Genomic DNA, 24,711 nt, shown 5'->3' with positions numbered 1-24,711 from the left:
GACTTCATACTTGGACCCCCTTAAATAGTGTTTCTTAATGGCGCCTCAGAGAAATGTCCTCAAGTAGTGTCCCCTACAAGTGTCCCCATGAGACATCAAGTACTGTTCCCCAGTGGTGTTCCAGGCAATATCTCTCAATGACGACTTGCAATACTCTCTACAGTGGTGTTCCTCAGTGTTCTTCAGTGGTGTTCTTGTGGTGTTCCTCAGTGTGTTCATGTGGTGTTCTGGTGTTCCTCTGTGGTGTTTTTCTGGTGTTCCTCAGTGTTGTTCTTCTGGTGTTCTTCAGTGGTGTTGTTCCTCAGTGGTGTTCTTTTGGTGTTTCTCAATGGTGTACCTAAGTGGTGTTCTTCAGTGGTGTCCTTATGATGTTCCTCAGTGGTGTTCCTGTGGTGTTCCTCAGTGGTGTTTTGTGGTGTTTTTCTGGTGTTCTTCAGTGGTGTTCCTGTGGTGTTTTTCTGGTGTTCTTCAGTGGTGTTCTTGTGGTGTTCCTCAGTGGTGCTTTGTGGTGTTTTTTGATGTTCTTCAGCGGTGTTCTTGTGATGTTCCTCAGTGGTCTTTTGTGGTGTTTTTCTGATGTTCTTCAGTGTTGTTCCTGTGGTGTTTTTCTGGTGTTCTTCAGTGGTGATCCTCAGTGGTGTTCCTGTGTGTTCTTCAGTGATGTTCCTGTGGTGTTTTTCTGGTGTTCTTCAGTGGTGTTGTTGTGGTGTTTTTCTGGTGTTCTTCAGTGGTCTCCAACACAGAGGCCTTTAGTTAGTGACGCCTGTTATGTCTCACCCACTGAGGCGTCCACAAGTGTTGTTCAGTGGTGCTCTTCAGTGGTATTTACAGAGGGATACCCGAGTGGTTTCACATAATGGTGTCTTTCAGTCACTGCTGAAGTTCAGTGGTGTCCTACAGCAACATCCCACAAATATTTCCCTCATAATTGTCGTACAGTGAAGTCCATGAGTGTTCACCCTTACTGGTGTTCTAGAGCTGTCGTTCCTTCAGGGTGTTCTTTAATGGTATCTAACAGCATGTTTCTATGAGCGCTGTCCTACAACGTTGTCTCACGTTAGTGTCGCGTCTTTTCTAAATCTTGAAAGTTATTTGTTAAATAACAATAATATATATATATATATATATATATATATATATATATATATATATATATATATATATATATATATATATATATATATATATATATATATATATATATATATATATATATATATGCTGATAACCACAAGGAAAGAAGAAAACACGAAGTTCCCAAGCGCTTTCGTGTAATTCACATCTTCAGGGGTGAGTACAGACTAAGGAGAAATACATAACAAGGCAAATATATTTACAGTAGAGGAAGGTGAGACCAAGTCCACAATAGTCAGGTTATTAGGTAGTGACCCTACTAATCTTCAAAAAACACCGCAGCAGTCGGTAGTCAGGTCAGAGGGTAAGATGACCCAACCTTCTCAAATGTATCAAACTAAAACACGAGAAAAGATTGGACCAATGCAGTCAGTTACCGGCGAGCTAACTGATAACGATGCAGAAATGAGCAATAATCTGAATAGATATTTTTCAACAGTTTTCTCCACCGAAAATTTAAACATGATACCCGAGGCACCGACGATATACAAAGATAGTGAAGAAAATAGCTGAAGCGAGATAGTTGTGACTAACGATGTTAGTAAGCAAATTGACAAGCTAAAGCCATATAAGTCACCAGGTCCCGATGAGATATTTGCTAGAGTATTAAAGGAATGAAAGGAATGTAAGCTTATTATGCCATTAGCAAAGATGTTTAGGATGTCCTTAAAAACAGGTGTAGTACCAGAATCCTGGAGGATAGCCAGTGTAATACCGATTTTCAAGAAGGGAGATACATCATTATCCTCTAACTACCGTCCAATCAGTTTAACATCTATTGTAGGGAAATCACTGGACTCAATCATTTCAAACTCTATTCGAAATCACCTGGAGAAGCACAAGTTGATCATTGATTCCCAACATAAACCAATTAATTTTTTTTAGCAGTTTTCGAATCAGTGGACGATATGCACGACTATGATGTGGTATATCTTGACTTTAGCAAGGCCTTCGACAGAATCCCTCACGAAAGACTAATAAAAAAGTGGAGGCTCATTGCATTGGAGGAAATATTTTAAAATGTATTAGGGCGTGGTTACAGGACAGCAAACAGCGAGTGAGCATTAACGGCACTAAACCCGATTGGAGAAACGTCACTAGTGGAGTACCCCAAGGCTTAGGACTTAGGTCATTATTATTTATTATATATATAAACGACATAAATATCGGTGTAGACAGCAATATAAGTAAATTTGCTGATGACACTAAAATAGGGCGAATAATTAAATCTGATGAGGACTCCGCAAAACTACAGGCAGACATAATTTTTTTTTCGAATGGTCTGAAGAATGGCAGATGAAATTCAATGTTGAGAAATGTAAAGTACTTAGTCTAGGAGATGTAAACAGAGAAACCAGATACCAGATGAACAACGATGTTATAGAGAAATCCGACTGTGAAAAAGATTTAGGAGAAATGATAAGTGGGAATCTTAAACCAAGTAAACAATGTGTATTTGCTGGAAACAAGGCTAACAAAGTACTTGGGTTCGTACAAAGGAGTGTTAGTTACATGACTAGCGAGGTCACCCTAAAACTATATCTTGCACTTGTGAGACCACCCCTGGAATAAGCAGTTCAATTCTGGTCGCCGTACTACAGAATGGATACAGAATCCCTAGAAAGAATTCAGAGGAGAATGACAAGACTAATCCAGGGCATTAGGAACCTTGAGTATAGACAGTTTAAAGCATCTTAATTTGCACTCCCTCGAGAAACGTCGAGTGAGGGGCGATATGATCGAGGTGTATAAATGGAAGTCAGGGCTAAACAAAGGTGACATTACAAAGGTAATCAAACTATCCAACCAAGAGCGAACTCGTAACGATGGTTTTTAAATTAGACAAATTTGGATTTAGGCGCGAAATAGGTAAACATGGGTTTGGAAATAGAGTAGTGGACGAGTGGAACAAGTTACCAAACAACACCTTTAACTCGAATATGCTGGATAGCTTCAAACTTAGGTTGAGTGGATATATGAGCGATAGAGGTTGGGTGTAAATGGGATTACTCAGTAGGGGCCAAAAGGGCTGCTGCAGTTTTCTCCATGCTTATGTTCATATGTTCTTAACAGGAGGAGGGTGGGGCTTATCCCAGTGTGGCACGACCCTTCACGTCAGCAATTCCTGTGCCGGTGAGGTCATATCATCCATATTACATAAGAACATAAGAAAATAAGGAGTCAGCCATAGGCCGGTTGGCCTGTGCATGGCAGCTCCTGTCGAGAGTTACTACCACTCTCTATCATTCATGAATCTATCTAGCCTCCTTTTGAAACTTTCCAGCGTTCCAGCACTTACTACAAAGTTGCTAAGCTTGTTCCACTCGTCCACCACCCTATTTGTGAACCAGTTTCTTCCTATCTCCCTCCTAAACCTAAACTTATCCAACTTAAATCCGTTGCTCCGAGTCCAATCCTGCTCGGATATTATAAGAATTTTATCTATATCCCCTTTATTGATTCCTTTCACCCACTTAAATACTTCTATCATATCTCCCCGCACTCTTCGTCTTTCTAGGGAATGCAAGTTAAGTTTCTTTAACCTATCCTGATATGGATGGTTTCTAAGTCCCGGAATCATTTTCGTCATTCTTCGCTGCACCGACTCTAGTGAATTGATATCCATTCTATAATAAGGGCACCAGAACTGAACCACATAATCGAGGTGCGGCCTGACTAACGCAAGATATAGTTGCAATAAGACCTCTGCACTCTTATTACTTACACTTCTAGATATAAAACCCAACACTCTGTTTGCCTTATTTCATTAACGCACTGTTTTCTAGGCCGTAGGTCCGGGCTTACAAGTACCCCTAAGTCTCTTTCACAAGTCGACTTCACTAGGTTGATGTTGTTAAGGCTGTATACATTGACAGTATTTGTTCTTCTAATATTAAGTACACTGCACTTGCTGGTGTTGAATTTCATTTGCCCTTTTTCAGACCACCCTTGCAGTTTATTTAGGTCCTCCTGTAATGCATTTGCATCCTGCCCTGAATTAATCTACCGCCCTATTTTGGTGTCATCCGCAAACTTGCTTATGTCACTGCTGATCCCAGTATCTAGATCGTTTATGTAGATTATGAACAAGAGTGGGCCTAGTACTGACCCCTGGGGAACCCCACTGGTTACACGGCCCCACTCAGATTTGACACCATCTACGCTGACCCTCTGCATTCTATCGGTGAGCCATGATTTCATCCAATTTAAGACTTTCCCCTCGATACCATGAGCCTTAATGTTTCTCAGAAGCCTCTGATGCGGTACTCTGTCAAATGCTTTGCTAAAGTCTAAGTAAATAACATCGTTTTTGTCATTATCTACTGCCTCGAAGACTTTCCTAAAAAACGTCAGCAGATTTGTTAGACAAGATTTTCCCTTTGTAAACCCATGTTGCGAGTCGTAGATTAATTTGCTTTTCTCTAGATGAGATCGAATACTATCTGCTATAATTGATTCAAGAAAATTCCCACTACTGACGTCAAACTGATCGGCCGCTGATGCTCTGTCTCCCTTTTTGAATATGGGTAATACATTTGCCTGTTTCCACAAGTCTGGCACAACTCCGGTGTCTAATGATTTTGTAAATAAATTTGCAAGGGGTCGGCTAATCTGTTCCCTACACTCTTTCAAGACTCGAGGGAAGATTTCATCCGGCCCTGGGGATTTTGTCTTCTTTAGCTTATTTATCCTCTTAAGAACATCTTCTTTTCTGATAGTGATATTCTTTAATTTCTCTTCTTCCTTTCCCCTAAATATCAGTTCCCCCTCTGGAATTTCCTCGCGAATTTCTTCTGTGAAAACTGATAAGAAGTAGTTGTTCAATGCTTTGCTTATTTCTCACTGCCATTTATCACTTCTCCCCTCCCTGACTTTAAAGGCCCAACTTTGTCCTTGACTTTTGTTCTATATATCAGGAAAAATCCCTTGGGATTCGCTTTGGATTCTCTTGCTATTTTGACTTCATAGTCTCTCTTTGCTTTCCTTACATTTTTCTTAACATTTCTAGATAGTTCATTATACCTATTTCTGAGCTGCTCCTCCCCTCCCTTTAATTTCTTATAAATTCCTCATGTTTAAGTTTTCTGGTCATCCACCTTGGCTCATTCTTATTTGACCGAATTTTTCTGTATGGAAGGGAAGTCATGGTCACTGGGGGCAAGTATATGCTGCAACTGTAATGTAACTGGACATGAACCGGTGTGTAATGGGACGTGCATGGGTCTTGAGGAATTATTGGGTCGTGTGAGCTCACAAAGCAACCAGTGGCATATTTCCCTATATTGATAATATTGGTGTCATACCATTACCCGTGCGTCTCTTTAACCCCAACCTCAGGAATACCAGTTCAGGTCACCTTAAATGCGAAAAGTATATATATAAATTTTTTTTTGTGCTGATTCCTTATTCTGAGGGGCCCTTTCACTGCATTACCATCCATTAATTTATTTGTTAGTGACCCAAACTTAAAAATGCTTTGAAAGCATTTGAGGTAGATGTAGGATAGATGATTAGTGGGTTTCATATTTTGGACCTGACTTAACATGACTAATTACGTCGCCAATTTTTATAAGATCCTCTCATGTTTGCGGTGATGGTGGTGTTTTGTGAGGTCACCCTATGTATATAAGCCTCTTGTACACTCCACCTGCTTATGGAATAAGTTCATCAACAATGCCTCTTGGGAGACTTACCTGAGGAAGACCGGGATCCGAATGGAACACATTGTGCACACCTTGAAGCTCTTCCGGCATGACTGGTCCGTCCACTGACCCTGTAGAAACACCCACCCACTATACCTTTGTCCAGCACAAAGTTTTACAAAAACAGCACTTTACACCATTGACCCACTTCATCTCACTCAGTCACCACAATGATTCTTTATCAAAATGACTCCATTATAATTATTTGATAGACATAATGAAAAGTTATAAACGTGATGAACGTGAAGGAGCAGTGTAGGTATACAACTTAAGAGTAACCAGTGGCACCAATCTACGGACACAGCCAAGAAGTAAGTTGTTGTTTTCTAGCAAACTCTGACCTCTATCAGTGAAATGCTCTCATCATGTTTCTTTTTTAATATTATGTTGCTTAAAGTGATTCACAGAAATAAACATGTAGAAGCATGACAAATGAATAAACTTACCTCAAACGTTTCTCCTTTCATGACGGCGCAGTTCTCCGAAGTTCCTCCGTTTGGTTGTCCAGGAGCCCAGTTGACATAGGAAACCTGCAGGAGACACAGCTCTGTCAGCGATAACACTAACACACACATACACGCAACCACGTCATCATCAACCATACCAAGACCAAGGTTATGCACATCACCTAAACTCCTCGGCATCATTATAGATAACAAACTAAATTGGCAAACACACGTTCGTACAGTTGGCAAATCTTCCAGTTTTCGTCTCCATCTCCTCCGCCAACTCAAGTCCTATGCCTCCCTAAATGCCACACAATGGAAACACCTAGAAAAGATGCAAAGGAGGGCATAGGGCATGCAAAATTATTCTCTCCCCCTCCGATTCCACATATCAAAAAGCACTCAACACACTGACCCTCTCGGCTTTCTCTGATCATCATGACGATCTCATCTGCAAATTTGGTGAGAAGTTTCTGCACCACACACACACACACGCACATACTACTACTACTACTACTACTAATACTACTTTGCTGTCACTCGGAATCGAGCAAGACGATCATCCAGCTATGAGACAATGATATGAGTTATTAAGGATGTCACCTTTGTTGGTGGGTCTTAAGGCGACAAAAGAGGCTGATATGGGACCGGCAGGGTCGTTCACAGATGTTGCACATGTGGATGGCTCCATCTAGTGCGGGGAGGGCGGTGGCAGCGTCTTTTGGCGTTGGTGCTTGTCTGCCTAGGTTTGCAGTTGGTTTAATTAGAAAGAATTGACACCTTCTCGTGTGGTATTCCTCCAAGCGTTACGGTGTGGAGTGATCGTCTCCCGGGTGATTGGCACATTTTCATGTTTGTCTTTAGACTATCCTTATACCTTTTCATTTCCCCGTCAGCGTTACGTTTACTATTCGTTAGATGACTGTAAAGTAGCTGCTTTGGCAGTCTACTGTCGTTCATACGGGTAACATGGCCAGTTCAACGTAGTTGTTCATGGATAATGGTAGCCGCGATGTTCCTACAGTTGGTGTCAACGAGAATACTGCCATTTGTTCTCTTGTCTTCCCAGCGAACTCGGAGGATGGAATGTAGACTACGTTGGTGAAAGTTTTCAAGTGCCTTGGGGTGCCTCCTGTATGTGACCCATGTCTCAATGCCATATAGCAGGGTGGGGGAGACCACTACTTGATATACATGCAACTTTGTAGATAATTTCAGCTTCTTACAGCTGAAGACAAGGGTATGGAGTCTACCAAAGGCTTCAGATGCTCATCTGATCCGATGTTGGATCTCTTCATCGATGTCCGCGGTGGTGGACAGGTGAGAACAAAATACTGAAAGTGGGTAAGATTAGAGATGTTAGTACCATTAAGCTGGATGGACAAGGGTGAGGTCGTCTGTATACTAAAGTTTAGTAATGGAAGCTGCCGACACCTTTTTTCCTGCCCGGATTCGTCTTATGTTGAAAAGCTCCTTCATCCTGTACTGGACTGCTGGCTAAATTGGCACTTGCACAAGTAAGGAAGACAGCCAAGAAAATGGAAAAGAGAGTTGGTGCCAGTATACTTCCTTGTTTTATCCCCGTTTGGATGGGGAAAAACTCAGACTGGGTACTATTGTGCAGGATACTGCCGTTCATGCCATCGTGGAGTTGCCTCACAATGGCAATGAATTTTGGTGGGCAGCCAAAACGGCTGAGGGTCCGCCAGAGGGCTTCCCTGTTGACTGAGTCGAAGGCCATGTACAGGTCATGACACTGTTCTCTGCACCTTTCCTGTATCTGGCAGGGAGCAAAGATCATGCCAGTGGTGCCACGTGATAGTCTAAAGCCACATTGAGATTCTGGGAGGAAGTTTTCCGCCTCAGGTAGAAGCCTGTTAAGGAGGACACGGGCGATAATCTTCCCAGCTACGAACAGTAGCGAGATCCCGCGATAGTTGCCACAGTCTGACCGGTCTCCCCTGTTCTTATAAATATTGACGATGGAGACGTATTTAAAAGCCTGGGGATTTCCTCCTTTTCTCATAATTCTCCAGGAGAGAGTGAAGACGGCTAGTAAGCAGAGGTCCTCCTGCTTTGTACACCTCGGCTGGGATTCCATCAGGCCCCGAGGCTTTGTTATTTTTCATCTGTTTGATGGCAGTAGCTATCTCATCCAGGGATGTAGGATATCTAAGATGGGTCATCTCTGGGTGCTGAGGGACCTGCTGGGTAGTCAGGATATCCACATCGGTGTTTCTATTGAGCAGAGAATGGTAGTGCTTTTTCCAGCGCTGACCGATACCTTATTCATCTTTAATTAGGGAGTTACCGTCGGATGAGCGAAGGGGGGCTGCGCCAAGAGTGATTGGCCAATAAAATGTTTTAGTGGAATTGAAAATTTGTGCATCTTGTGTTAATTTGCAAGATTTGCTTTTCACATGCTTTATTTTTAAACCAGTCGTTCTTTATTTTGCGACGTTCGTGCTGGGCCGCCGCTTTCTTCTTGTGTAAGATATCAGCTTTGGTCCGAGACTGAGGATTGTTCTGCCATTCAGTTAAAGCAGCACGGTATTATTGACGAGTTCATCGATTTCCGGGTCATTTTCATCAAGTCGGTCCTTGTGTATTCTTTCGATCTGGCCGAGGGTCTCTCTCTGCAGGTTTTTGTCATGACAGTGTCGAGAATACCCCATTCGGCACTGAGATTTGGGTTGTTTGTTGTCGGGTTGTTTTTCAGCCCATGTTCGAGCTGCTCTTTGAAAGCATGTGCTAACACTGGATCATCTAGATGCTGAGTGTTAAATCCTCTTCTGGAGGATTGTTGCCTTCGCCGTTTTGGGGCTCTGACGAGCCGATGATCAGTGTCACAGTGGTCTGAGCCAAGCATTGCTCGGGTGATGAGGACATCTTCTCGATCTCTTTCTTTACAGTGATGTAGTCAATGAGATGCCAGTGTTTGTATCGTGGGTGTTGCCACGAACCCTTGCACTTGTCGGCCTGCCTTAAAAAGGTATTGGTGACAATGAGGTTGTGTGTAGCACACTTGTCGAAAAGGAGTAGGACGTTGGGATTACACTTGCCTAGTTCATTTCTCCCTATGATTCCCTGGCAAATGTCAGCATCTCTGCCAACTCTGGCATTGAAGTCACCAAGGAGCACAAACTTATCTTCTCTGGAGATCGAGGTTAGCACTGTGTCAAGGTTGGCATAAAAGGTCTCCTTGATGTTATCCTCTGCATCCAGCGTTGGGGCATATGCAAAGATGAAAAAGGCATGACGTCACACACACACACACACATATATATATATACACACACACACATATATACACACACACACACATATATACACACACACACACACACACACGTGCGCGTGCACACAATATTTTAAGATAAAAAACTAACGTGTAAAAATACACGGCAGATCCTAGCAGGTGACTCACGTCGGTATTGGAGCGAAGATAGTGCCAGTTGCCTTCCGAGTGCTGGTCCGTGATGCCAAGCCACATGAGTGGGCCGCCCTCACTCGAACATATTTTGATGGTCTCCTGGGCCATTTTGTACACCACCTGTAACAACCCACACATCGTTGCCTCCCTCCTTCCCTTCCTTGTACTTGATGATTTTTTTTAGACCATTGACCAATTGAAACAAATGCTTACTAATAACATTCTTTATATATTCTCACACAAATTAGACAATGCATACGGCGTGAGGTAAGTCATGAAGTTTTCGAAGTTACAAATTTTTTGGTGAGGTCATCAAAGAAGTGAGGCTAAATTTACATGTATATCTGCTAAGGGAGCTAACATCCCGGCCCCTTTCATACATTACCTCCTGCTGCTGGGCATCCTTGGGTGTCGTTAGCTCTCCTCCGAAGGCCTGGCAGAGTCCGGCAGCGTCATTGAACTCGAGTTTGTCCGTGAACGTAAAGTATGGTCGAGGGAATATATTACACGATTCGCTGATCAGCATCTCCACCTGGTGGGCGAGGAGCTGGTGTCACTGTCCGGGCACTTAGTAATCACAACCACAACAATATAAACTTTCTTGGGTTTTACAGGTGAACAAAATTATGGTTCCTAGCCCTTCTATGTGGTCTTGGGTCCCCCACTTGTCATATTTGGCTGTACAGTCTCACCCCCGCACAACACCTCGCCTTGCTTACTGACTCATCAAAATTGTCACCCACATCCTATGACCTAAACTCATTCTCACCATGCGCAGTACTGTACCTGTGGCCAACACGCCTCCTTTATTCCTTAACAACACAGCTTATGATGAATTTTTCGTCACCCTGAGTTATCCGGCTTCGCCCGGATGGAGGAACGTGAGAAAGTGCATGACCATCCCCAAGGACAGTGGTTCCCAACGTTGAGCGGAAAAAAAAATCTGAAGACCAGTATTTCGTGAGATTGGGACCGATAATTAACGGTGTATGTAAATTCCACCATGTTTTTCACTACAACTGTACAGCAAAGTATGTTTTTTTAGCATTAAACTGTTATTATTTTATTGTCTAATCAACACTACATATAACACCACCCATCATCACTACATATAACATCATCCGTCATCACTACATATAACACCATCCATCATCATTACGTACATATAACACCATCCATCCTCACTACATATAGCACCACCATCACTACCATCATTACTACCACCATCATCACTACCACCACTACTACCACCATCATCATTACCACCACCATCATTACCACTACTATCAACCAGTCTCTACCACCACCACTATCACCACAAACCTGCCGCTATCACCATCACCACCATTACCACTGTCACTACCACCGTCACCACCACCACTACATATAACACCATCCATCATCACTACATATAACACCATCCATCATCACTACATATAACATCATCCATCATCACTACATATAACACCATCCATCACCACTACATATAACATCATCCATCATCACTACATATAACACCATCCATCATCACTACATATAACATCATCCATCATCACTACATATAACACCATCCATCATCACTACATATAACATCATCCATCATCACTACATATAACACCATCCATCATCACTACATATAACACCATGCATCATCACTACATATATCCATCATCACATCCATCATCACTACATATAACACATCCATCATCACTACATATAACACCATCCATCATCACTACATATAACACCATCCATCATCACTACATATAACACCATCCATCATCACTCATATAACATCATCATCACTACATATAACACCATCCATCATCACTACATATAACACCATCCATCATCACTACATATAACACCATCCATCATCACTACATATAACACCATCCATCATCACTACATATAACACCATCCATCATCACTACATATAACACCATCCATCATCACTACATATATACATATAACATCATCCATCATCACTACATATAACACCATCCATCATCACTACATATAACATCATCCATCATCACTACATATAACACCATCCATCATTACTACATATAACATCATCCATCATCACTACATATAACATCATCCATCATCACTACATATAACACCATCCATCATCACTACATATAACACCATCCATCATCACTACATATAACACCATCCATCATCACTACATATAACACCATCCATCTTCACTAGAGATAGGTAAAGTAGTTTCCGAGTTTCTCGTGCGGACACACAAACACACAGACATACTTCATTGTTTTATATAAATAGATTAGTAAGGGTCACTGCCTTATGACTGCTGGACCCGGAGCTGCGAAGACCTGCCTCTTTTGCTGCATGTTTGAGCAGTCTGCAACTTTGTTGTGATAAGACACTCAATCCTAGTGATTGTACTTACTCAACATAGTGACGGTGTAATTACCATCACAGATTGTACGGGAAATTCCAACTTCTGGAAAACAAATATTTGGGCTCCCCAAATTTTGACTACTACCCGTGCGTCTACGTCCTGGATTGGCCAATCAGTGGTGCCCCACGGTGGCGTGATACATGCACGTTTACTGCGGTGCTCTGATTGGCTAACCGAACGTGGCGTGGTAGGTAGGCTGTTTCTACTCTCTAAGTCCTCTTCTTTCCTTTTTTCATCCCCCTCATGCACTCCGTTCTTTGAACGGGAGGCGGGACTTAGCGATACGGTCGATCCGGCAAGGGAACCTGTGATAGTGCAGGGCACCCCTTGTCCGGGGGTCACCGGTAGGTGGCAACTTTCTTAGATATAACTATAGTCACAGGTAACCTGGGTGCAGAACCCTACGAGCCCGACGCCCGTCCAAGAGGGGGGGGCGGGGTCACTGCTCCCAGGCAGGAGCCCTGTGTTATAGGTAGGATTAGATGTAATCAAGAAGATGACAACAAGCATTAGAATAAAACATAGAGATAAGGGACACTCTATTGGAAGGGGAAAAGTGGCAGAAATCACTTACAACAAATTGCAAGTCCCACTAACAAGAATATTCAGCACCAATGAAGGTTTTAAAGTAATCTGTAAAGATGACTTTGATTCAGATAAAATCCTTTCAAAAGAAGCCAGAGATATATTTTACAATGAAGGCCTTGTTGTTGTCATGCCACCAGAACAAAAAGCAAAAAGATCAGTTTTCGTTCGTCAAGTCGACCAAGAGATCGGGAGGAAGACATCTGAAGACCTGAAAGATGAACTGGAACGCCAAAACAGGTGGATGAAGATTGAAGAAGTCATTAAGATAAAAGACTATACTCATGTTTTTAAGATTACTTTTGAAGAAGTGTCAATGGCTGAGAAAGTTTTACAACAGGGCTTTCTAATATTCAACATGTCAGTCACACCACATCAAATAAAGAAGGAGACATTCATCAGTCTGCAAACTTGCTTCTCCTGCTACAAATATGAAGAACACACAACGAGAGACTGTCCGGAAAAAGAAAAAAGTACTGCTCAGATTGTGCAGGCGACGACCATACCTACACTGAATGTAAGAATACACATGTTGGCTGTCTCAACTGTAAGAGAAACGGGAATGCATACATAGGACATAGGACGTTAGCAATGGCATGCCCAATAAAAAAACACATGATAAAGTACAAGGAACAAGAAACAAGGAAAAAGGAACAAGACAAGAAGGATACGACATACGTCGAAATAGCCAAGAGAGCGGTCCAAGAGGCTCATAGACCAGAATCCACCATATTAAACCTAAGTGAGCCAATACATGACAAGGTAATGATTAGTATGATCCATGCACATTTGCACAATATCATTGCACCCGGATCATACAATGAGGAATTAAGGAAAATGTTTAAATTGAATAGCCTACCAGAGATGATATTTCCAGAGAATCCACAATCCGAAAAACTATTTCAGGCAACATATGCAAGCGAACTGAGAGAAAGACTACAGCTAGACAAACAAAGGTTTGAGCAAGGAGCAACAGCTGATACACAAGGAACACAAGCGACTGATAGAGATCCCAGACAAATGACTAGAAGTGACAAAGAGAAGATAGAAATAACAAAAGGACAGACTATAAGACAAAGGAGTAGGAGGAGAGAAGATAAGATGGAAACTGATCACAATATACAACCTGAATCTGCTGAAGATATTGGATTAAAAGTTATCACTACAACAAAACATGGAATCCCAACATCGAGACCAACAGGAGGGACAATAGTAAAAAACTGTGAAGGAGGGATATACAAGTGGACATATCAAGAAAAATCCCTAAGTGAAGATTATGTCTGGTCACTAATTACTACGGACAAACTAAAGATTACGACCAATGACTTTAAAATAGTAGACCCGTCAGAGTTTAGAAGAGTCAGAAGCGGGAAACAGGATGATAGGTCTCCACTTCAACAGTTACAATCCAAGTATAAGAAATAATGGACAATAGACAAACAGTAAGAACTTTAAGAATAATACAACACAACGTAAGAAACTGGAAGACCGACAGAATTAACCTAAGTAATATATATCAAGAAATTGACCCTGACATTATACTAATAAACAGTCACGGTGAGACAGAAAACAACAACATAAAACTCTTTACCTATTATGTAAACCAAAGAAATAAATCGGGCGAGAAAAATGACGGAGTAGCGATAGCGGTAAAAAGAAACTTAAAATTTAAACTAATTGATGACTTCCAGGATGAATTTCTAGCAATAAAAATAAATACAACTCAAGGAGACGTAATTATTGCTACTACTTATCTCCCACCGAGACGACCCTACTTACCTATAGAAGACCTATTAAAATTGGCTAACAATAGTCATCCGATGTACATCTTAGGAGACTTTAACGCCAGACATAGGATTTTTGACAATACAAATAATAACGTCGTGGGAAACGCCCTTAATCAATTAATAAATTTAGGGAAATCAATCATCTGGGTCCTAACTTTCCAACCTGGAGAAATCACAATACACAATCGACACCAGACAAAATTTTTACCAACAACAAAGCCTTTTTCAATTACTCATATAATATAGGATCTTCTTACAGGCAGTGACCATCTGCCAATTATACTAACACCGTCAACAAAGCCCCATACAGATACCAATAAAAGAGACTGAAAATGAGTAGAAACAGACTGGGACAGCCTAAAGACGACTTAAGTAATCACCACTCGATTAACCTACAAGGGAAAACAACAGAAGATATAGACTCAGAAATGGACAGACTGCACTCAGCAATAAAAACATCTATAACCAAACACACTCCTACTTCACACTTTAGAACATTACCCAACAACAGACTACCAGAAGAAGCTAAATTAATCCAGACCTATTACAATGAAATAAACAGGTATATGGAAAGACACGGCAGTAACAGATGGCTATATACGACACAGATAGCACTACAGATAAAATTAAGAGACGCATGTAAGGAAGCAAACAATAAAAAATGGAATGATATTATAATGGCGGCTGACATGACTAAAGACACAAAAACATTTTGGACTTCCATAAACAAGATGATGGGGCACAACAAGCAAAAAACACCATACATTAAAGACCAAAATGGAACAAAATTGCACGAGGAAAATGAACAAGAGTCAGCATTCAAAAGGGAATGGGTAAAAGTTTTTAAAATATCAGATGAGGAAAATGAAGATTTTGATTGTGAACACGAAGAAAGGATAGAAGAAGAAATGGGAAGACATATACATAGAATCACCCCAAGGCAATATATAGACTATAACTTATTACCTAATAATCAAATAATAACCATGGGAGAAATGATGCACTGTGTGGGGAAATTTAAGGAAAAAGCCCCTGGGCTCACAGGTATTACACGAAATATGATCATGAATCTACCTGAAAACATTTTAAATACACTATTAAACATTTATAACGCATGCTTAATAACTGGTTACTTTCCAGACAAACTAAAATATGCTAAAATGATATTTATTCCTAAGGAGGGTAAGGACAATAAGGAAATATTAAACTACAGGCCAATATCTTTATTAGAAATTACCGGGAAACTATTGGAAAAATATTAAATTCAAGACTTATAGCCTTTTTAACACAACATGGGAAAACTAACAACAGACAACATGGATTTATGCCCAATAGAAATACCCTAACTGCAATAGCTACAATAACGGAAATAATTGCAATAGAAAAAAGCAAGGGTAACCAGATCAATATAATTTTAAGGGATGTTTCTAAGGCTTTTGATAAAGTTTGGCATTTAGGCTTGAAATATAAAATATTAAAACTGGGACTTAACGAATACTTGCTAAGAATATTGTGTAACTGTTTAGATGATAGGAGAGCACAAATTCAAATTGGAAACTTTATGGGAACTATGTTTAATCTTGAGAGTGGAGTACCTAAGGAGGATGCCTTTCTCCAACACTATATACAATTTATACTTCAGACACACCTCAACCTACCCCCTTTAGCGAATATGTAATGTTTGCTGATGATATTACTCAAATAGTATCATACCCAGGAAAATCAACTCAATTTATGGCACTCTACACGGTAAGAGCGATAAAAAACATAAATGATTTTGAGAAAAAATGGAAAATCAGGACAAATAAGAACAAATTCAAGATAATACCAATAGCCAAGATTAAAACAAGTCCAGTAATAGTCGACCAGGAACTATACCCATACGACACTGAAGGCAGGATGCTTGGATTAAAACTAACAAAAAGAGGATATATAACATACTTAAAAGATAAAGAACGACAGGCAAGAATAAGATTATCAAAAATAAAACGCTTTAAGAACCTTAGCATTAATAACAAAAGAAAGATTTATATTGCCCTTGTCAAATCAATTATGGACTACCCACCCATCCCATTGAACACCCTTAGTAAAACGTGCATTAAAAGGTTACAAACAGTACAAAATATAGCCCTCAGATTTATATATAACATAAAATATACAGACCACATCAATAATGAACAGCTACACAAGAGAGCAAACCTCTTAGCAATCAATGTAGATATACACAACAAAGCTGTAAATATTTGGAAAAAAGTGACTGAACTTAACACAGAAACATATCAAAACTGGATAAATAATATAGACAACGAAGAATTCCAAGAACACAGTTGGTTTAAATCAGCCAGGAAGAAAGTAATTGAACCATCTCCTGCCCCAATATACATATAAAACATTAATAGAGAGAATAAAAGATGAGAGTGACCTACCAGCTCCACAAGAACCTGGCAGGCCTCTCCATACAGCGTACCTTTAGACTAACATAACTAATATTTAACATTTAACATTTAACATTTAACATTGAACTAACATCTTAGTAAAAAAAAAAAAATAAATAAATAAAAATGTGACTACCCTCCCAGCTACACAAGGACCTGGGCGGGCTCACTAACTCAAAAAAAAAAATAAATAAAAAATAAATAAAATAATAATATTAATAATAATAATGTGATTACCCTCCCAGCTATATCAGCCAGGAAGAAGTAATTGAACCACCTCCTGCCTCAATATACACATTTCTACATAAAACATTACTAGAGGAATAAAGATGAGAGTGACCAACCAGCTCCACTAAGAACCTGGCAGGCCTCTCCATACAGTGTACCCTTAGACTAACACAACTAACACTTAACTAACACCTCAAAAAAAAAAATGTGACTACCCTCCCAGTTACACAAGGACCTGGGCGGGCTCACTAACTCCAACAATAATAAAAATAATAATAATAAGCAGCATTATATAAATAAACCAATATTAATACAAAGGTCTGACGACCCAAGGGAGCAGAACAAAAACAAAACACCAATAAGAAAGATGAAGCGATCTGGTTGAGCCCAGATTCTTTCTACTCCTACTGTATTTCAGTTTCACCACTTTTCCTTCAACCCCTAATAATCTTCTTTTACCTCTTAACTAAAGACTTCGTATCGTATCGTGCCTTATGACCAGAACATTGTGGACTCCTGCTGTCCCCTTGGGACTTGATCTCACTCTCCTCTTCTGTATATATTTGCCTTGTCAAGTATTTCTCCTTAGTCTGTACTCACCCCGGAAGATGTGAATTACACGAAAGCGCTTGAGAACTTCGTGTTTTCTTGTTTCCTTGTGGTTATCACCATATACATAAATATATGTATATATATATATATATATATATATATATATATATATATATATATATATATATATATATATATATATATATATATATATATATATTTGTGTGTATGTGTGTGTGTGTTTGTGTGTGTGTGTGTATAAGGACGCTGTAGTGTAAAGCGTAAAGGTAAGTTCTCCGGATGTGAAAGTGGATGATGACATTATAGCCAGCAATAATCATTTAGTTCATTATGTTTATAATAAGTACATCTTTATGAGAAACTTTGACTATATTGTCGTCTACTGACCTTGAGTATTAATTTATATTTTAAAATAATACTTTATTTGGGATGTTACTTATTCATATGATTAAGGTAACGTTTAAAGTAAACAGTAGTGTGTCCTGGAGAGACTTGCTGTTACACAGTAAAGCCGTTGCCTTCATATTACAGTATATTAAAGTTATTATCAATATCAAATAGATATCGTCATTCACTACATGATATTGAACAACTTGATGAAAGTTTGAAAGTGGTCAAAAACAACTGTTTCTCCTGAAGATCTCTAGACCATCCTTGCCTGGTAAAACTGAACATGAACTCAACAATAAGAAAAATTTTCTTAGCCATTGATGAGTCTAACCTGCTACTGAAAAGTCACTGATGCTTCCAGGCTGATAACTAACAAAGTTTAACTATATCTTGGTGTTGACGTTAATAAGTGCATGCTACTCACAGTATAGACCTACAGTATATGATGAGTTTGACAAAAACGTTTCGAATGCAGGATCTAAAGTAGATTTAGTAGCTGACGGATTGTGTTATCTATAGGCGTCCACAAGTGATCGATGGGCCCTTCGTGCCCGGTGGCGAGTCCGGTGGTACAGTTTACCGAGGTTATTATAATCATGGTCGTGGTTGTTATAATCATGGTCCTGGTTGTTATAATGGCTATGTTTGTTATAATCATGGCCCTGGTTGTTATAATCATGGTCATGGTTATTATAATCATGGTCGTGGTTGTTACAATCATAGTCGTGGTTGTTTCATGGTCGTGGTTATTATAATCATGGTAATGGTTGTTATAATCATGGTCGTGGTTGCTATTATCATGGGCGTGATTGTTATAATCATGGTCGTGGTTGTTATAATCATAGTCGTGGTTATGATCATAGTCGTGGTAGTTATAATCATAGTCGTGGTTGTTATAATCATGGTCGTAAGTGTTATAATCATGGTTGTGGTTGCTATAATCATATTCATGGTTGTTATTGTAGATATATGAGACGAATATGGCTGTAATATGTAACTGTACTATTTACCATTATTGATTCAGGTCTCTGTATTATATGTTATAATCATACTCCCTTTTGTCACTTGAATGTTAGTTCAGACTTTGAGCACAGATAGAGATACCCAGAGAGATTCCAAGACAGGACGCTGTTTCTCCTGTCTTAACTCCTTTTGTGTGTTTGTCCCAGAAATAGAACTTACGAACTTGACATCAGTGTGTTTCCTTCACCCCTGATTATAAGGATCACCTGAGTCTCTCCCACATGGCGCAGTGTTTAGCTGGGACATCACATTATTCAGAATTGGAGTGGACACAGAATCTCTCTCGGAGCCGCCATCTTGTCAACTCCTCCTGTCGAGCCGATCTCGGGCTTACCTCCACAAGATATTCCTGGATTTACAGTGCAGTGTTGTGCAGTGCTTTTTCAGTGTTGTGTGTGCCCTTTAGTGTCTTTAAAGTGTTTCCCCGTGTTCCTGCACTTTTTACAAAAGAGGGAAGCCTATTTAAGACCTATGGGAGAGCTCAAGTTTTGACATCCACCCCTGTTCAGGTCTCGATTGGCACTGAGCGAGTGAGCCAGCCAGCGAGCTCGCCACCCTGCCCCCGAGTACACGTACGAACGAACGCACACACACACACAATCCATTTAAAGACGATGGCTCTTCTGCTCACTTATTAATTACAGTAATTGTGAGAGAAATAAACCAAGCCATATGGAAGATCAGGAATTTATTGGGTTTTCTTCAGATACCCAACAAGCCCAACTTCAGACGGATGTCGGTGCAGTAAGTGGACTCCAAGTGGAGCGGAAAGTGGATCAAGCGGCCCCACCCACCCTTAGCCCCCCCTACATACGTCGGCAATCTGCCACAGGTGTCGACTTCCTTCATTTAATTCAGTTTTTGGAAGAAAACCGACGTCAAGACGACATCAGGAGGCGACAGGAAGACGATGAACGAAGACGTGAAGAGAATCACAGACGTCAACAAGAAAATGCCAGATTCAGTGCCATTATCGAGTTGTTGGCACCTGTTACCCTTCAAGCAGCTACTACACCTGCCTCTTCGTCCACAGGTGCACCTGCAGGGTCCTCTTCAACTTCTTTGCCCCCCCCACAGAAAGCACTCGCTCAGAGTCCACCGCCACTCCAAGCTGATGCCTCGTTCCAGGTATTCCGTGAATGGCGTCGGAGGTGGGACGATTATTCGATGATGGTCGATTTATCAAGGTTGCCTAGGGAGAAACAGCTGATCCAGATGAGGATGTGTCTCACCCTAGAGACGCAACGTATCCTGGAGCACACCCTGCAAATTCCCCACGACACAGACAAGACTGTGAAGGACGTCTTGGATGCTTTACAGACGCATATCAAGGGTCTCCGCAACGAAGCTCTGCGTAGGAGAGAACTTCTCAGTTGTAAGCAGCTGGAGGGTGAGTCGTTTGCCGATTTTTACGTACGACTCAGACGCATCGCTGAGGAGGTTGACGTTTGTCCTGGGAACTCGTCGACTTGTGAGGAAACACAGCTGAAGATGATTATCCTCATGGGCGTGCGGGACGAAGAGCTAATTCAGAAGCTTATCTCCCTCGACACTGCCTCTTCTCTACAGGATGTTGTCACCACCTGCCGCTCTTACGAAGCCACCAGAAGTGCGACTTCTGCCATTCGTGCTCCATCTAACCAGCTGTGTGCCATCTCCGCATATAAGAAGAACAAAGGACGTGACCGGACTTCAGCTTCACATCCGACTTCAGCTTCACATCCGACTTCAGCTTCACATCCGACTTCAGCTTCGCATCAATCTTCAGCATCACTTCAGACTTCGACGCCAGGTCATTCCTGCCAGTATTGTGCTCGTCGGCATGGTTCTGAATGCCCTGCCGCTGACAGCACCTGCAATAACTGTGGCCGTCGTGGTCATTGGGCTAGGACACTGAAGTGCCCTGCCAACAACGTCAGTGCCGCTCCTGTAGCCGCATTGGACACTTCGACAAATGCTGTCAGTCACAGAAGAAGAATAATACTACTTGCAAGTCTCAGGCGGCGAAGAACAAGCGCTGTCGTCGCGTGGGATCCTCTTCTTCCCTTGTCAGCAAGACACCTCAGCCCATCTGTGTTCACCTGTCATACGGCGACATTACTTCCCGTATCCAGATGCTTCCTGACACAGGTGCGGACGTCACAGTCATCGGCACAAGACACCTCGACATTCTGGGGATTCCTAGGAGCAGCTTGCAACCACCGTCAACTTCTACAACGCTCACCGCAGACGGTTCTACAATGGCACCTGCTCTGGGTACATTTCAGGCTACCCTCACCCTAGGTAAGCAGTCATGTTCTGCCAGGATTCAGGTCCACAAAGGTGTTCAGATGCCACTACTGTCTTATGGCCACTGTCAAGAGTTGGCCATAATATCTCCAGACTTCCCTAAGCCAATTCTGGAAGTAAAACATGTCAACAGGTGCAAGGAGCTGCCCCTCCCACCCAATACGTCACCTTCTGCAGCCAGGGAGTTCTTCCTACTGCAATTCAAGGACGTGCTGGTTTCCAAGGAGGACCTCAAGACAGCTCCACTCAAGCCAATGGCTGGCTCCCCCATGAGAATACACCTGAAGGATGACGCAGTACCTTTCGCCATCCACACACCGCGACAGATACCCTTCGCTTTCCAGAGCCAAGTTAAGAAGGAACTCGACTCTATGGTAGCCCAGGGGATCATTAAGCCTGCTGGTGACGACCCCTCGGATTGGTGTCACCCCATGGTAGCAGTCGCCAAGAACATTACTGGAGTTCGTATCACCGTCGACCTCACCAAGCTGAATAGCCAAGTTTCCCGCCCGACCCACCCTTCACCGACACCCTTCGCCGCTATACGCAGTGTGGACCCGAAGGCAAGGTATTTTACTACAGCAGATGCCTTATGTGGGTACTGGCAGATGGAACTTGCGGAAGAAGATCAGCACCTCACGACGTTCATCACACCGTACGGCCGATTTCAGCACTGCAGAGGACCTATGGGTTTCGCGGCTACTGGCGATGCTTTCTGCCTCCGTGGTGACATGGCCCTTCAGGGTGTGGCGAACTGTGTCAAGGTCATCGACGACGTGCTCCTATATGACGAGGATTACTCCACGCATCTTGAGCGTATTCACCAGATGCTCAACAGGTGCCGCAAGTACGGGATCACCCTCAACAAGGATAAGTTTGTGGTCGCCGCACCTAGTGTGAACTTCTGTGGGTACACCCTCTCAGGCAAGGGCATCTCGGCTGATCCTGGAAAGGTCAGCGCGATCCGGGACTTCCCAACTCCTGCCAACCTGATCGACCTCCGCTCGTTCATGGGCCTGGTTAACCAGTTGGCTGAGTTCACCCCCGACATCGCCGCTGCAGCACAGCCCCTACGCCCCCTGATGAGCCCCAAGAGAACATTCACCTGGACAGCTGACCATGATGAGGCATTCCGTCGCGTCAAGACAGCTCTCCTTAGCCCACCTGTTCTTGCTTCCTTCGACCCGGCCCTGCCAGTTGTCCTCCAGACCGATGCCTCTCGCCTCTACGGGATTGGATACGCTCTGCTACAGGACCACGGCAATGGACGCCTTTGTCTGGTTCAGTGTGGCTCTCGGTTTCTCACTGACGCCGAGACTCGCTACGCCACCATCGAACTGGAGCTGTTAGCCGCCGTCTGGGCCATGTCCAAATGTAGGTTGTATCTGATCGGCCTACAACACTTCAACCTCATGACGGATCATCGGCCACTCATCCCGATCCTGAACCACTACTCCTTGGACGCGGTCGAGAATCCCCGCCTCCAACGCCTTAAGGAGAAGATCTCGCCCTACCTCTTCACAGCTGTGTGGCGTGCTGGCAAGCTGCTCTGCATCCCGGATGCTTTGTCACGAGCCCCAGTCAGCCACCCCACACCAGAGGACGAGATCGCATGTGCTGATGCTACTGCACACCTCAGGACTGTAGTGACCGTGAACGCCGTCATCTCAGAAGAGTCTCCACCGCAGGACGCCAACAGGACTCTTCAGGAACTCCGAGCCGCGGCAAGAGCGGACCCTTCGTACATCCGTCTACTGAACTGCGTGACCTCGGGATTTCCCTCCAACCGGTACGACTTACACAGCTCTTTACTCCCAAACTGGAAGATGCGGGACGACCTCTATGCTGATGGCGACCTCGTCTTGTATGGAGCAAGAGTTGTGGTTCCTGCCGCCCTCCGCCGCCGCACCCTAGCCCACCTGCACGACAGCCACAGGGGCGTGGAAGCTACGAAGCGCCGGGCGAGACAAGCTGTTTTTTGGCCAGGCATCGACTCCGACATCGCTAGTTCCGTTCAAGTCTGCGAGCCATGCCAGGTGCTGCAGCCTAGTCAGCAGCAGGAACCCCTCATGAACAACGACAACCCTACGAGGGCCTTTGAGTCCGTCTCTGCGGATTTCTTCGTTGTGGCGGGAAAGTCCTTTCTCGTCATCGCCGATCGGCTCTCAGGTTGGCCTGTTGTCGTTCCCTGCGGAGGCAACACTACTGCCTCTCATACAGTACGTATGTTCTGTCGCTACTTCCGGGAAGTTGGTGTCCCTCTCCGCCTGAGGACTGACGGCGGGCCCCAGTTCACCAGCAACGACTTCCGGGACTGCATGGAGCGATGGGGAGTTTATCATGTGGTGTCCTCGCCACATTATCCCCAGTCCAATGGACATGCCGAGGCTGCCGTAAAGTCCGTCAAGCATCTTATCCTCAAGACGGCACCCTCAGGCAACATTGACTGTGAAAAGTTTGACCGGGGTTTATTGGAATTGAGGAATACCCCCAACTTCACAGGTCGCTCCCCAGCACAGATGTTATACGGCCACCCACTACGGTCATGTGTCCCTGCCCATCCTGAGTCCTTCTCGAGGGAGTGGCAGGCCAAGACCGAGGACTGCGATCGTCGTGCAGCCGCCCGTGCTGACCAAGTAAAGGCACAGTACGATCAGCACGCCCGACCCCTTCCCAGGTTGAGTATAGGGCAAACAGTTCGGATTCAAGACCCGACGTCTCACCGCTGGGACAAGGTCGGGGTTGTCATGGGCTGCGGCAAGACCAGGGATTACGAGGTCCGTCTCCCTAGTGGTCGGGTATGGTGGCGGAATCGCCGCTTTCTTCGTTCAGTACCGTCCCCCAGTGGTGAACCCCTCCCCCATATCCCTGTGAACCCTTGCTTGGACGAGAAAAGTAAGTCCTCATTCAGTGACCCCCCAGTTTTCCCACGTCACTCTCAAAGGCTCCTGGAAAAAGAGTCCGCTCGAGATTGCACTACGAGCGTGAGGGGGGAGGGAGGTGTAGATATATGAGACGAATATGGCTGTAATATGTAACTGTACTATTTACCATTATTGATTCAGGTCTCTGTATTATATGTTATAATCATACTCCCTTTTGTCACTTGAATGTTAGTTCAGACTTTGGGCACATGCGCGCTGTACGCGCATGCGCAGATAGAGATACCCAGAGAGATTCCAAGACAGGACGCTGTTTCCCCTGTCTTAACTCCTTTTGTGTGTTTGTCCCAGAAATAGAACTTACGAACT

The 24,711-nt window shown here is 43.0% G+C and overlaps 1 protein-coding gene across 1 annotated transcript in view; it reads right to left on the bottom strand.

Annotated features, from left to right (window-relative positions):
* Positions 1-24,711, bottom strand: part of LOC121865361 — a 202,374-nt gene that overhangs the window by 102,569 nt on the left and 75,094 nt on the right. The window contains exons 6-9 of the mRNA XM_042364698.1: positions 10,102-10,248; positions 9,711-9,836; positions 6,284-6,367; positions 5,829-5,908 (exon numbers count right to left, since the gene is read on the bottom strand). Coding sequence (XP_042220632.1) covers positions 5,829-5,908; positions 6,284-6,367; positions 9,711-9,836; positions 10,102-10,248 — 437 coding nt within the window. The remainder of the gene's footprint in view (positions 1-5,828; positions 5,909-6,283; positions 6,368-9,710; positions 9,837-10,101; positions 10,249-24,711) is intronic.

This window comes from Homarus americanus, unplaced genomic scaffold (assembly GCF_018991925.1).
Source record: "Homarus americanus isolate GMGI-L3 unplaced genomic scaffold, GMGI_Hamer_2.0 scaffold15667, whole genome shotgun sequence".
NCBI lineage: Eukaryota > Metazoa > Arthropoda > Malacostraca > Decapoda > Nephropidae > Homarus > Homarus americanus.
The sequence above is the reverse complement of the archived record's forward strand: the minus strand, read 5'-3'. Positions and strand labels throughout refer to the sequence as shown.